This window comes from Leptodactylus fuscus, chromosome 8 (assembly GCF_031893055.1).
Source record: "Leptodactylus fuscus isolate aLepFus1 chromosome 8, aLepFus1.hap2, whole genome shotgun sequence".
Taxonomy (NCBI): domain Eukaryota; kingdom Metazoa; phylum Chordata; class Amphibia; order Anura; family Leptodactylidae; genus Leptodactylus; species Leptodactylus fuscus.
In genome coordinates, this window is record NC_134272.1 from 9,731,151 (window position 1) to 9,747,078 (window position 15,928).

The 15,928-nt window shown below is 43.1% G+C and overlaps 1 protein-coding gene across 2 annotated transcripts in view; it reads right to left on the bottom strand.

Moving 5' to 3' along the window:
• Positions 1 to 1,288: 1,288 nt before the first annotated feature.
• LOC142216237 (uncharacterized) overlaps positions 1,289 to 15,928 on the bottom strand; it is a 17,052-nt gene continuing 2,412 nt past the window's right edge. For both annotated transcript variants that reach the window (XM_075283909.1, XM_075283910.1), the window contains 13 exons: positions 14,597 to 15,616; positions 12,850 to 13,063; positions 12,326 to 12,468; positions 12,021 to 12,128; positions 11,673 to 11,864; positions 10,323 to 10,852; positions 9,503 to 9,827; positions 6,433 to 6,643; positions 5,404 to 5,552; positions 4,873 to 4,986; positions 4,603 to 4,773; positions 3,176 to 3,269; positions 1,289 to 2,824 (listed from right to left, as the gene is read on the bottom strand). In XM_075283909.1, coding sequence (XP_075140010.1) covers positions 2,761 to 2,824; positions 3,176 to 3,269; positions 4,603 to 4,773; positions 4,873 to 4,986; positions 5,404 to 5,552; positions 6,433 to 6,643; positions 9,503 to 9,827; positions 10,323 to 10,852; positions 11,673 to 11,864; positions 12,021 to 12,128; positions 12,326 to 12,468; positions 12,850 to 13,063; positions 14,597 to 15,500 — 3,219 coding nt within the window. In that variant the 5' untranslated portion in view covers positions 15,501 to 15,616 and the 3' untranslated portion in view covers positions 1,289 to 2,760. The remainder of the gene's footprint in view (positions 2,825 to 3,175; positions 3,270 to 4,602; positions 4,774 to 4,872; positions 4,987 to 5,403; positions 5,553 to 6,432; positions 6,644 to 9,502; positions 9,828 to 10,322; positions 10,853 to 11,672; positions 11,865 to 12,020; positions 12,129 to 12,325; positions 12,469 to 12,849; positions 13,064 to 14,596; positions 15,617 to 15,928) is intronic.

Genomic DNA, 15,928 nt, shown 5'->3' on the forward strand with positions numbered 1-15,928 from the left:
TGGGGGCAGAGATGGGGGGGGACATGAAACTGGGGGCAGAGATGGAGGGGGGGACATGAAACTGGGGGCAGAGATGGAGGGGGGACATGAAACTGGGGGCAGAGATGGAGGGGGGGACATGACACTGGGGGCAGAGATGGAGGGGGGGACATGACACTGGGGGCAGAGATGGGGGGGGGGACATGACACTGGGGGCAGAGATGGAGGGGGGACATGAAACTGGGGGCAGAGATGGAGGGGGGGACATGAAACTGGGGGCAGAGATGGGGGGGGACATGAAACTGGGGACAGAGATGGAGGGGGGACATGAAACTGGGGGCAGAGATGGAGGGGGGGACATGACACTGGGGGCAGAGATGGAGGGGGGGACATGACACTGGGGGCAGAGATGGAGGGGGGGACATGACACTGGGGGCAGAGATGGGGGGGGGACATGAAACTGGGGGCAGAGATGGAGGGGGGGACATGAAACTGGGGGCAGAGATGGAGGGGGGGACATGAAACTGGGGGCAGAGATGGAGGGGGGGACATGAAACTGGGGGCAGAGATGGGGGGGGACATGAAACTGGGGGCAGAGATGGAGGGGGGACATGAAACTGGGGGCAGAGATGGAGGGGGGACATGAAACTGGGGGCAGAGATGGAGGGGGGACATGAAACTGGGGGCAGATGAAGGGGTTATATGAAACTGGGGGCAGAGATGGCGTGGGGACATATAATGTACGGGTGACTGTAGGAGGATTATACTGTGTGGGAGCACATGAAAAATGAATGAGAACGGGCGGAGTCAACATAAAAGTGGGCGGAGCTAAATTCGCCGAAGCGCTGTGCGCGCCGCATATTTTCTCCCTCTTTCTAATCTTCAATAGTTGCGAGGTATGCTTAAAACCATCAGAAAATACATATTTCTGATGGCTTTAGCCACTGAGAAGCCGCGCTACTGTCTGCAGCAGCGCTATTCAGCTGGAACGCACGCCATTATGGATGCATGTTCCAAACTGAATGGGGTCACCGCAACATAAGGAACTGTACTGCGGGGTCACGGCATTAGAAAGGTTGAGAACCACTGCCTTAGGGCAAGTTCACACTGTAGAAAGTGAACAGGAACTTGAGGCGAACTTCAGCATAACCTAACTGTGCCCTGGAAATCTGAATTTAGCTTTGGATGTGAACAGAGTAGAAATCATAATATAACTAAAAAGTTCAGCAATAAAGAAGTCAATAAGAATATTGCACATTTGCTCAAAATTTTATGTAGATGTAAACTGTGACATCTTGGATTTTCCTTAAACTAGTCCACAAATTTTAGTACTTTTATTTGCCCCCCCCCCCCTCCCCCCTGGAGCTGCTGCAGGGGAGCGGGGCTGTGGATTTTACAAAGTTCAAACATACAGCAATGATTTTTACAGATGCAATGTGAATTTTTTCGTTTTCTGCCACTTTCTTATAAGCCGTTGAGCAGGCGGTTACCTTCAGGTAAGATCACGGATTCCTTTCTTACTTTTATAATCGCGCAGCGAGGACACGGAAAGCTACCGTATTATTTGTAGATAAAATCCGTCCTGATTTGATAGCCGTCTCTGTACCTGCGTAACAATATACACGCTGTATGGTTTAGAAGAATTATTATGATAAAAAAAATTCTTGGACTTTTTTTATTGTTTTCTCTTCTGTCTATAAAAATTAGAGAACAAGGACCGTGACATTCCTGTACGGGGTTATCCAGTTTTTACAAAATTTGGGCCAAATAACAGGATGCTTCAATAGAAAACACTTCCTAATATATATCCAGCTCCTTTTATCTGATTTATTTTCAGGTCAATGACCTCAGCTGTGACGTTTCGTCATGCTTGCTACCCTTCCCTGTGAGCAGTTCAGCCAGCAAACAAAATTTGGGTTCTACGACTGCAACTTCTACTCGCAAAAGCCCCATCAAGCCCAGCAATGCTTGATCTTTTTGTGACTAGAAGTCGCCGTCACTAGCACTGTCCACACTCCATCATTGCTCTCTCATCTGACCCATGTATAAGGACCTTGTGCTTATTACCACTACAAAAACATCAACAATTTTTTTTATTATTAAAACTAATTTTCTTGGAAAACAAAAAAAAAGTACAAAAATAATCTTGTCCTTTTGGTTCTAAAACCGAACAAATCTTCAGACGTTCAAGGTCAAGGTGATTCTCCACTGCTGAGACAATCATAAGATCCGACCTCTCCAACAATTCGAGACCATCCAACTGCATTTGTCTTCCTCGTACCTTGTGTATGAACTAAATTTACTACTTTCTACCTACTCGTGATTTACAGCCGAGGGACTGAATGTCCTTGAAGGTTCCTCAATGTGTCTTTAGTTTCATTGAGATGATCTAAGAACCTTCCATGTAAAGCTGAGAGCCACAGGCCACAATCTCCAGGAGTTCTGCCCTACAGTGTAACATAAAGACTTTCCTACTATAAGGAGCGTCTGCTTTGATGGCCACTTCACCCAGAAGAAGGATCTAAAGTCAATGCGCCTTGATGCCATCTTGGATTAGGTATATTCTTGAGTCCTAATACCAGGCCAAGGACACGTATTCCAATGTCTTTGCTCCGCGTCCTCCTAGTAATTGTCCATCCTTGTACATGGTATTCCAGTAAAGAAGTCAGAGTTCCATAGATAAGACCACGTTGCGGTGCAATGTTTGTTCAGTTTTGATGTGATCCTGGACGTGGCCGAGTTTGAGGTGAGTCCATGTCTGACGCCTCCATTCCACCGTTGTCAGTAGTCAGATGTTAACTCAGTCTGCGGATTCATCTCGATGGTAGTATAATTCTGAGGGCTCCTGGGGTACAAAAGTGAACACATTAAGACCATTGATTTCATAGTCATAGACATGACACTACAAGTCCCAGCAAGTTGGTCGCACAACTATGTGATCTCTGGATACCTGATGGTTGGGCATTGGCTCGACCTCATAACTCCCGCAGTGCTGGTGGCACCAATGTATGGTTAAACCAGAAAAACAGGTTATGTGTAGTATAGCATGTCAACCTCATTCATGTCAATAGGGCTGAGCTGCAATACCCGACACAGACATGGACTGGTGTGGTGCTGTTTCCGAAACCGGCCATATTTTTCTAATCTAGTTCAACCCCTTTGAGATATTATTTGGGTAGGCCCCTGGTCACTTTACCTTTTACGTAGGTAGATTATGAATCCCAGGAATCCACATATCATGAGCAGTAACAGCAGCACCAGCAGGGAGACTTGCCAGGCTTTGATGGATGCTGGAAGCACAAAGACGAAAGTTATTCTCATTCTCAAAATGTTAAAAGCACATATTAAAATATTTAGAAGATAATAGGACGCAAGGTTCTTAAAAATACCCAAAATGTTAGATGTAAAAGGGGTTCAAATTTTATATCATTCAGTCTATAAAGGGTATTCTGACTAGTTACATTGGCTGTGGCCATGTCCTATTGATTTGAATGGAGTGAGATGTGTCCGGCTCTAGTATTCCTCTCCAACGTTGCAAAAACGCAGCTTCTTTTGTTGCAGATTTTGCTGCTTTTTTTGAGCCAAACCTAGGAGTGACCAGAAAAGGAATGGAGAATATCTAGGAAGTCCCTACACGTCTCCCTTCTTCTCAATCCACTCCTGACTTTAGCTCAAAAAACTGCAACAAAAAAAAGCTGCGTTTCTGCAACACGGGGCCTCAGCCTAACCTAGGAAATCCCAGCCTCGATAAATCTCCCACAATGAGGTGACTTTATTAAGACTGACGTTCTGTACACCAGTCTTCATCCGTTCCCACATCTGTGCTGCCCGCAGCTGAATTATCAAGGGGTTCTGGTTTCTTAATAATTCAGGGGTGCTCTATGTTGTAGAGGGAGTAGTAAGTCCCCCCCGCCCAGATTTATACCTTTTATTAGTCGCTTGTACACAGCAGCAAATGTTCCTGTTGTACGGGGTTTAGACTATCCGCCATGTCCTGCGTCATATTCCTCCTACTTCCCCCAGCAGAATCCCACTCTTTACAGGGGGCGCTGGGAGTTGCGACAAGACAATCCCTTTAATGACCGAGTCCTACAATTCTACTCTATGTGGTTTATACTTGAGGTGACACAAAATCCTATATACTGGGTCTGAAAGACGGACTGACAGTACACATGGGGGGCCAGATGATGGAAAGGATATACTCATGATATCATCCATTACTTCTGCCCTACCAGGCCCTATAAATAACTAAGGATTGGGTGTCTTTATCTGGCACCCGACTGTAGCTGCGGTATCAGGAAAAGAGATCGACTCAAGGCTTAAGCCAAGTAAAAGATGACACTGCAAGTTAAAGGTCAAGATGGAAAAGAACGATGAGATTCAGGGCGCAGGTTCGACATGACCCTGAAATATATCAAACAACAAATCATTGGAATTAAAGGAACACTCTGCACAAATCTAATATATTATGTTATGCCAAGTGCAGGGCCCAAGGGAGTCCATGGAGAACCAATAAGAGGATTCCTGCCTTCTAGGCCCTACACTAGATACGACTCAGTAGGCCTCATTTATCAAACTCTCCTTGTTGCCCGCAGCAGCTGCTCCATCTTCCCACTGGTTTACCTTGTTTCTCCGAGAGTGCAGTACACCTCATCAACGAGCCAATGGAGGTGAAGGAGTCTTCTTGGCTGAGCAGGTCTGTGCTCCATCTATGTATGAGGTCCTGGTAACCGGGTGAGGTCAAGACGTTGGCCGAGATGGACAGCTTCTCCTGGCTACAATCAACATTCACATCTAAAAGAGAAGAAGAAGCATAGTAGAAGAAATGGTCATTTGAAATGCGTTATAATGATGATTTCTGGGGAAAAAAAATAAATTTTGATGTGGGGCGACCTTGTATATAGGATGGCGGGGCTGGACATGAACAGTGATGCTGCATGGAGCGGCTGATGGCGATCTTCAGTCTATCCATTGAACTCTGCTTCACGTTCTGCCATTCAGAGCAGTCTGTAAGGAGAGAACACAGGACACATCAGCACGTACGGATGGATGTAGCAGAGTTAATCCGGTCATCTGCAGCGTCATCAATTGTTGTACCATGATATCTGACCATAGAGGACAACAACAAAACACAATGAAAATGAATGGAAGAAACATTTTTGATGACTTTTCATTGGCGTTTTTTGCAATAGAAATTCTTGCTGCAAAATTTTGGATTCACTCTGCTAAATCTGTATATCATCTGGTCGGCAAGCTATTGTATATGGGACGTCTATGGAGTCGTGTAGCACCTGCATAGACAGCAGCGCTGTGATACCTTATGGCTCTTGTTGTATTGAAGACTAGATAGACATTACTGTATACAGTGACTCCTGTCTATGCTCTATGGACAGCACACCATGTCACAAAACAGTCCTCAATTACCAATGCTGGAGCCCTTCCTGCAAAAGTCAAGATGTATTGCGGTGACTGTGGAAGGGCAGATATTTTTGGAGCCTGGGCTTGGTTGCTGGACGGGCAGAATTAAGGTGGAGAATCTATCAGGAAGAGTACAGAGACTCAGGGACACCAATCTGGAGAGAGACAGAAAGCAAAACAACATATAAAGCACAGAGATCAATAACTGCGAGCCCAAGATTGCGGCAGCCATTGTGTAAGAGAGCGAGTCTTCTATTTATAACTGCCTTAGACTTGATCACCACTATGAGGCGCTATACCAACTGTGAACATTGCAATTTATCAGTTCCCAAATTTCTTTTTTTCTTTTGCCCCACTAGTGGACTTTATAATACATTGGGATACTTACGGTATAGTTCCAATGCATTATGCACGTAAAATTGAGTGGGTATGTAATATTTAGGCTGGGGCTACACAACAACTGTTGCGCTATCAAAGATGGCTGTGTCGCCCTGCAGCCCCTTCACTAATGTAAATGAATGGAGTCGCGGCTGTGATTCTGAGGATGCCGTGACTGCGACTACTAGTCACCAAAAATTGAGCGGCGTTATGGGAAGATCGTGCAGGGACGAGTAGCAGTTGCAACATCCAATAAGTTGCAATGCAACTTCATCCATTTGCATTGGTAAGTTACTACTAGGTGAGTTGGTGCCCTATTTTATGGTATTACAATTACTTGGTGCCCAAAGAACAAAGTCTAGGAAATTAAGGCTAAGGCCGTCTGTTACGGAAACGCAGTTTTGTTTGTTGCAGATTTTTGCTGCAATAGATTGAGCAGGAGGGAGAAGTATAACAACTTCCTAGATATTTCCCATCACTTTTGTGGCCATTCTTGACTTTGGCTCAAAAAACCGCAGCAAAATCTGCAACAAAAAAAGCTGCGTTTCCGCAACGTGGGGCCTTCGTCTTACAAGTAAATTTGCTGCCCACAAAAGTTCAAAAAATTGCAAGAACAAAATAAAAATAACACAAGTGATAGGAACGGCGACTACTCACTGGTTAGCTTCATAGATGGTGACGCTCCGTTGAGTTAGATCCCTTAGATTTTCTGTGCTTGAGCTATTTTCCCATGAAATAATAAGGGCGTCCAAAATATTTTTTTTAGTCAGGAAAGATCCAATGGGGAATAGGTCAGAGCGCCCCCTGTAGAGAGCCACAGCTTCAGCACTAAGGCTATGGGGTCGGGCGATCAGAAGAAGTTGCTGGTCTGTGAGTATAAAGCGAGGAGCATGGAAAGTGTTAAGTAGAGAATTCTTATAGTAATTGAATTGTATACATTGTATTATACCCACGTATACTGTGTATAGACACATGGATATTTCTCTGCTAGTTGGATTTAAGAAATCAATTCACCATGGACCTGAATCCTAAAAAGGGGATACAACTACTTAGATGCTCCGACCGTCTCGCCACATCTGGTAAGTCGACGCTAATCCTTTAATATACTGTAGCGGAACATTAGACACAGGCTAGTCAATCCTCTCCTTATTGACCCCGCACTGCTCCCGTTCCACCGGTTCCAGGGTCCACCTGCCAATCCCTCGCTCCTGGTTCTTCATTCCTCTCAGCCAATCTCCTGTGTATTAAAGGGGACCTGGAAGAAGAGCCCAACAGGGGACCTGGGACGTGTCAGAAGGGGAGCTGCAGAGGATTCATCAGTTTTGCATCTTTTTTTTTTTACCCATTCTGATACTTTTCTCAAAATGTTTACCCCCCTGACCTGCCTGTGAGTTAATATGTACAAGTAGTTTATATTCTGCTTCTCTTGCTGTCATAGCCCGCCATATTATAAACTATGGAGAGCCGTCGCTGGTCACCAGGTCACCGACCTGCATATAAGGTTAGACAACTGCTACGATTTCTTTTTCTTGTTATCTGTCCACAGAAATCTTTTAGGATAGATTGATATGTAGATATGGGATAGATGATACATAGATAGATAGATAGATAGATAGATAGATAGATAGATAGATAGGAGATAGATAGATAGATAGATAGATAGATAGATAGATAGATAGATAGGAGATAGATAGATAGATAGATAGATAGATAGGAGATAGATAGATAGATAGATAGATAGATAGATAGATAGATAGATAGGAGATAGATAGATAGATAGATAGGAGATAGATAGATAGATTAGATAGATAGATAGATAGATAGATAGATAGGAGATAGATAGATTAGATAGGAGATAGATAGATAGATAGATAGATAGATAGATAGATAGATAGGAGATAGATAGATAGATAGATAGATAGATAGATAGATAGATGATAGATAGATAGATAGATAGATAGATAGATAGATAGGAGATAGATAGATAGATAGATAGATAGGAGATAGATAGATAGATAGATAGATAGATAGATAGATAGATAGACAGATAGATAAATAGATTAGATAGATGATTGATAGATAGATAGGAGATAGATAGATAGATAGATAGATAGATAGATAGGAGATAGATAGATAGATAGATAGATGATAGATAGATAGATAGATAGATAGATAGATAGATAGATAGATAGGAGATAGAGAGATAGATAGATAGGAGATAGATAGATAGGAGATAGATAGATAGATAGATAGATAGATAGATAGATAGGAGATAGATAGATAGATAGATAGATAGATAGATAGATAGATAGATAGATAGGAGATAGATAGATAGATAGATAGATAGATAGGAGATAGATAGATAGATAGATAGATAGATAGATAGATAGGAGATAGATAGATAGATAGATAGATAAATAGATTAGATAGATGATTGATAGATAGATAGGAGATAGATAGATAGATAGATAGATAGGAGATAGATAGATAGATAGATAGATAGGAGATAGATAGATAGATAGATAGATAGATAAATAGATTAGATAGATGATTGATAGATAGATAGGAGATAGATAGATAGATAGATAGATAGGAGATAGATAGATAGATAGATAGATAGATAGATAGATAGCCTCATCACCTCCTTGACAGATTACTTTGTGCTTAACAAATACTTGTAGCAGTGACTTGTTAGCATTTCAGTTTCAGCAAACATCACAGCCCACGATCCAGCTGGGAATATCTCTGGATTCATCCCCTGACTGGTGGCCAATAGTGAGCTAAGAATAGATAACCGCGCAGCAGACCAAGAAAATGTAATCCTAATATCTGATACTGTAGCACTGTAAACCTCCATAATCTCTCAGTACTGGATACATACAGCACATGTCACATCATCAACATTTCATTGCCCAATTAATTAATTAAAGAAATCCCTTGTCAGGACATGAATATAATAACCTTGTTATGTCAGACCATGGAGAACAGAAGTTCATTTTAACCAAAAACTGAAATCCAACTTGCTCAATTCCACTTTCCCTCAACATCTCCTGTCAGCAGACACTCTGGCCGCCCACATATACCAGATACCATAGGCTGCTCACAACTAAATCTCAGCTGTATGGCCTGAGAAGGAGATGTATAATGGGGGTTACTGTAGTCTTAAGCAGCCCCCTATAAGCACCCTTGTCTTGAACATATTCTTAGGGACATGTAGGAAGCAGGTTGTTTTAGTCTACACCCCCCACCATATACCATCACTCTCTCATATACACAGATCAAATACATCAGAACTTACACCTTGAAGAACAATCCCACATCCCTAGTCTTTTAATACCACCATGCAACCACTCCCTTATCAGCTAATCCCACCATGTTCCCAGAGTAATATAATACTACCATGCATCCTCACCTATATTCTTCTAATACCACCATGCACCCATATCCTGGTCTTCTAATACCACTACTACGCACAACATCTCTAGTCTTCTAATACCACCATGTGCCCAGATCCTGGTCTTCTAATACCACTATTATGCACAACATCTCTAGTCTTCTGATACCACCATGCACTCATATCCTAGTCTTCTAATACCACCATGCACCCATATCCTGGTCTTCCAATACTACCATGTGGCCACATCCTGGTCTTCTGATATCACTATTTGCCAATAACCTTAGTCTTCTAAAGCTCTATATGCAGAGCTGTAAAATAAGTGCTACTCACCACTAGTTTCATTGATGCCAATGAGATACAATCCGTTATCTTGGATTTTTCCTTGCAATCCAATGCTATAATACACTTTTCCATCACTAGAATACATAACCAATGTGTGATCCAGAACTGGAGCTCCAGGGATTCCCTTAAGTTCAATGAAGCTGTATAGGACAGATCCCGGCAACACCCCAACTTCACTGATCGAAAACATATTGGGGGTGGAAGGAGTTCCAGGATATGTAGAAATTGTTGCCTGGCTTGAGGTCACCATTGGAGTTCTGGGTGTTAATACGTTCTCACATTCATTCTTTGTCAGAGGACTAATCCTAGTGATCTGGAACATAAAACACATGGCCCATTATATAATGTTATCATCTCCTATGTTCAATGTGCCATATATTCCCATGTACCAATATGACTGGTATGCTGGTGGCTTCTGCAGATGGAAAGTGATGAAGGACACCGGTACCAGATGGGTTACCATTATGTGGATTTAGGAAGTCACTGTATGTGAATGCCCCGTGATACCCCAGGAGGACTTGTGCCTCACTGAAGTCATCTGACCTCAAAAATCAGCTTTGAAACCTGTTCATGGTTGTAGCTACATGAAGTACAAAGATGGCAGCTATACACAAACCTTTGTGCCTGGGGGTCAAGTGCTCCTCTACCAAACCAATATTCTATATGGCACATGTTAGGTGCAAGACCTTGTCATAGATTTTACAATGGAGGATCCCAGTCATCCCTCCAAACATGTTCCATCTAGATACAGGTGGGCCTCCAATCTCAACCATTGTGACCCAAACATCTAACATAGTTTCCAATGTACCTGAAAGCTGGAATGGTCCAATGGTGCAAATCCATGACAACGACTCAAGGACTCATCCTCCAACATAAATTGTTCATTTTCGTGTATGGCCTCCTGCCTTGGGGTTAGAACCTTTAGAAGCCCAGAAGCATCATCCTTTGCTTGTGAGACATATACAATGGCATCCACCAGTCCATCTTTTGTCACAGGCATGTTGACAACATATTCCTTTCCCGGACGATAATACAACGCAACAGCATCGGCCCCATTCTGTATGGTGTTAGGACGTAACAGAATGTGAGGCTTCGGCGTCATCTTGGCACTGCCCACCAGGAAGAAGCCATTTTTATCCGTGTAGTGCCCCTTCAGGTTTAGGACAGTGTATGCCAAATTGTTCTTCCCATTGTATAACACAAGCCAGTAACCAGCCAGGCTGGCCGAGCCGCCACTTGTATGGTAAAGCTCCACAAATTCAGAATCTTCTGCCGATCCTGGGGTATTTGGGTTCACTTCATTAATCAGAAGAACGGTGGGCGCGTTGGTCGGTTGTGCTGCAGAAATGGAATCAAATAGGTCAGTAGTTTATTGGCAAGTACCGTGAATACAAAACACAAGGGCACGCGTTAAAATCCGAGATGAAGGCAAAACAATTCCACTGTCTAAGTAGATCCCTTGAGAGAACCATTTCATCCTTGGCCCCGGATTGGGTTTATTGGTTGTTACTGGGCAGAAGTGAGAGCTACTCATAGCACTGGACCTGCAGGCTCCTTGGTCTCATCAGAGGAGATGATTCTAAGGGCCACCATCCATCTAAATTTCTAACTGACCATATTTTTTGTTGTTACGTCCACCTCTTCATGGACATTACTTCCAGGTACCAATGCACACACCTTCACATTCAAGCCCGTCTTCTGAGGTTACCCAGTCTCTGGATTTCCGTGTCTGCTCCAGGCTGCATCCTGCTCAGGTCCTCCCATGGATCCTCCCTCCTGGACTCTCATGCTTAAGAAAATTGCTGCTTCCCAGGGAGGTATACCCAATTTCTATAAACCCATAAATAGACCCTACTCAAGGATTATCTCAAGTCACCTCCAAATGGTGTTGTCCTCTACTGTAGAAGACTTCAAGACCTCCGGGAAACCTTCTGGTAAATTGGTGGACCAGTCCACCCCCGTGTCCAGTTCTAAATATGACAATGTGGAGACCAGACCACACCCTACCCCTGGTCTAGGAGGTGATCCACCAAGTAGGCCATGTCCTGGATATATGTTAAGCTACCGCAATAGTGGTTGCACTGGAATTCCATTGAGCGGCGGCAAAGGTTACACATCTACAACAACCTTCAATGGTTACACATTACACTCACATTACCTGAAGGTAGAGTTGGAAGGAGACTTGGATGTGGACAGATTGTGAAGGTGGCATTCTGGTTCTGCACGGTTATAACTCGCCCCAATAACAGGAAAGGCAGGGCGACATCGAGTTCTGCATTTTGTGGAGACAATGTAGTGTTCGGCTTGACATGAAGAGTTAACTGGTGTGACTGGCAAGTGAGGTTGACATCTACATGCAAAGAAAATAAGACATTGCAGATAGTAACATTAGTGCAGCCTCAGGTCCAACATAACTACTATAGAAGTGAGATGAAGGCTATGTACTAAGATTCTTCTGATCCAACCATCCCTTAATGTATAGTCCCATTTTAATCCCACCTCTCACCTGTAAATAAGTTTGAAGATATGTGGCATTTGCAGAGAGACTGCCAGGACCTGATCACGGCATTCAGAACCTTGGAGGAGACTTGGTCTCCCTCCCAATCGGAGCAATCTACAGGGAGGAAAAAGTCAGCACTGAATCCATCAATATAACTGGATGCCCATGTTAAAACGGATAAGTAAGAGAAGTAAGAATAATCTGGTTCAATAATAAGCAACAGCGCCACCCCTATCCATAGGTTGTGCCAGGTATTGCAACTTATTCACATTCAAGTATCTCCTTTAACTTAACTTTGTGGATTTAGTTACCTGAGGTTATCTCGAAGCAAAGTCTCACACTCTGATAGGGCAACCCTTGGGGGCAATTATTCGGCTGTCCTGGAGTGCTACCTCCGAGCATGAAGACGGGGTCCTCGTCCTCACTACAAAGACTGGCCGAAATGTTTACATCCCTAAGGTGACAAAAAACAGCAACATCAGCAGAAATCATCAGATATTATCCATATATACCATACTGCATGATTAACCCCTGGCCAGTTTTGACATCCCAATTTTTTTAGTTTCCACTTTTACATACTGTTGTTTAATTTGTATTTTTTTTTTTTTTTCAATTCATTTTTTTTAAGCATTTCATTACAAACCAAAACTTTTTACTTAAAGGCGTAGTCTGAGATTATAAATAAAAAGGAATCACTGAAACAGCGCCACACTTACCCATAGGCTGTGCCTGGTATTGCACCTCAACCCACTTGACAGTGAATACCAGACACACAGCTCATACAAGAACAATGTAGAAACCTTTATTAGTAATCTGCCTGAGTTTTCCTTCTTACCATGTATGCCAGTAAATGATATTATTGCCTATGGTCATATCCTGAAGGGGATGGGCCGCCATGTCCTCGTAGTCGCCATACACCAGGGCATTGATCAGACCGCTCGTCGTGTACCGTTTCTTCAGTAAAGCCTCACTGCTCTTCCCCATATACAAGGCTACTGCTCCACCGCCCTTCATGAGGACATGGACGCTCTCCGGCAGTGACTGCTGAGCTGGATGTTCGGAAAAGAAACCGTCACCATATGTCCAAAGATAAAACCAATTACTGCTATTATTATACTGGTGTCCATCTATAAGAAACATCCCAATAAACTCTAAAAACTACCCAAACCTCAGCCTTCCTAGCTTTGTTCACAGGCACTGAATAAGGGCAAGGTCATGTATAAGATCCCTATAGGTTGACACATAGAGGCCTATATAGTACACCTGCTCTAGAGTGCCCCCATGAAACACAGTATTCTACCTCTATCCCAGCATTACATTACAGATTCAGCATACGGTGGAGCACGCCATGGTGATATATAAGGCAAGGTATGGTCCAGGCTAGTGGTACCATATTGCAGATCCAGGGGCAGACACGTGATATATGCAACCTGTGCAGCTAACCCTAAAGGCAAAGGGGCCCACTGCTACCTTAAAGTGTAACTCCCATTTTATTTTATTTTTTTATATTGTGTTGTGAGTATTTGGTGACCATTTTTGTAATATACTTAGTTAACCTATCTAACTTCCTTTTTATTATAAAACAGGCAGTTCATGCTGTACATAAAATTACATTTTTCTTCTAGGTTGTACTGCAATCTTGGAAGCACATGAAATAGAATCTCAGCTCACATGTGATACCAAAACAATTTTTATAGGTCAAGGGTAGGGAACCTTCGGCTCTCCAGTTGCTGTGAAACTACAACTCCCATCATGCTCCACTCACTTCTATGGGAGTTCCAAGAACAGCAGAACAAGTATGCATGCTGGGAGTTGTAGTTTTGCAACAGCTGGAGAGTCGACTGTTCCCAACCCCTGTTCTATGTGGTATAAAACCAGGGATACAGGCATTTGAAGTGACCATTCCCCTTTGGCAAATGTTTCAGCTCCATGTACTCCATTGAGTACTGGTGTATGGATCGTGTCTTCCTGGCAATGCTTAGTTAGAGCTTTGATAGTGGGAACTTTACAGCCTGTTTTCTATTAAAAGGAAGTTAGATAGGTTAATAAAGTATATTACAAAAATGTTCAACAAAACAGAAAAACAAAAAAAATATTATTTTCTGAAGGTTTATGAATTATGGTGGTTGTCCATGGATAGCAAGGGAGCCAAACGCCACCTTCGACTCCTCTATTTTTCACAGCCCAACTCTGACTCCTTCATAAATGGCTGACAACCACGGTCAGTGAGAAGCTCAAAGCTCCTCTAATTCACAAAATATGTTACGAATCTAATGAATAATACAATATCAATAATTATATAATAGAATTGTATTTTGAAGACAGAGTCGGAGTTGGTAACTTCTGACTCTACCAAAGCTGTTTTTAACTCTGACTCCACAGTCCTGGTTCTTGCCCGGGGGCCTTGCGTTGTCACTAGCCGTCTATGGAGCCCTCTATAACACTAGTGTATTTAGGCAGTTATATAATAATCACCCCAAAAAGTCTATGAAAAGACAATGGAGCCGCCATAAGAAGTTGTCACCCCAAGTAGAAAACAGTCCTACCCAATCCATGCAGAAGTCAATGTCCATTAAACTTACCTTGATCGTACTTTCCATTTCCAAGCAAGAACAAGCCATTGGCATCAGTTTGACCTCTAATGTCCACAGCGTAATAGACCAATTGATCCATTGCACTAATAAAAGCCAAGGTCAGACCATAGAGGACGGTGGAGGATGGCCCATGGATTTCTACGTATAAATCTTCAGCATAAGGTGATGAAACTTCATTCAGCGTGACTAAAGATACGCTACAGGTGTTCTCAGTGCCCGGTGAGGGATGTGTCAGCTGGAAGGTCAGTTGGCCATTTATGTCCATGCACCGTCCCATGGACTCATCTGTGGCCTGGTAACTAGCATCCTCCCAGAAGGCCTCTATTCCTGGCGTCAGCACATTGACAAGGTCATCAGCTTGATCTGTACTCTTAGTCTTGTGCACCAGAGCGTCCACCAACCCATCACGGGTAACGTCCATTGACGTGTCGTAACGCCTCTTTCCAAAATATAGAGCTATCGCATCGGGTCCGTTCTGGATGGTGTTGGGTGGCAGGGTAATGGAGGGAACTGGTCTGACGCCAGGGGATCCAATGAGGAAGAACCCTTTCTTATCTGTGTAGTATCCAGTCAGGTTGAGCACTTTATAAGCTGTGTTGGTTTTGCCATTGTAGAAGACCAACGTGAAGCCATCAAGAGAGACGTTTTGTCCACTGGTATGATAAAGCTCAATGAATTCAAGAGTGTCGTGCCCAGGGGTATCTGGGTTAACTTCACTGATGTAAAGTCGTCCTTCCAATGGCATCTCCTTGGGGTTTTTAATAAGGTTCTGACACTCGATGACCAAGAACATCCCAAGCAATACTACTACTAGTAACTTTAAAGACGCCATATCTTTCTTTACTTCTCTACCAAGTCCTCTAATACTTTCACAGAAATTTGGCAATCTCATACAGAAAGAAGAGAGAGGATTCAATCTTGTAAAGAATATGGGGAGATGACGTTGAGGTCTGGAGATGGTTTCTCTTCTCTAAACAGTTGGGAATGGTGTTTCAGCATGTCAAAGGTCTAAAGAAGAAATCAATAATATAAGAGCCACAGCTAAAACGAATCTCAAAATATAGTATAGTACATCCATCATATGCTAATATATCGAGAAAGGGGCGTACAATGAGCTGTACTTGGTCTTTGCCTTCCGAGGTTCCAGGACTCTGCAACTCCCTACAGCCACATCCATGTTCCCTATAAACGCTTTGGGATTCCTCCACCAGAACCCATATCCGTAGATCTAGACCTGCCCCATTGCTTGCCCGGATATCTAGAGCACCTAAGTTGACTATTGCAGATTGTGGGTTAGGTTGAGTTATTTACAAACATGGT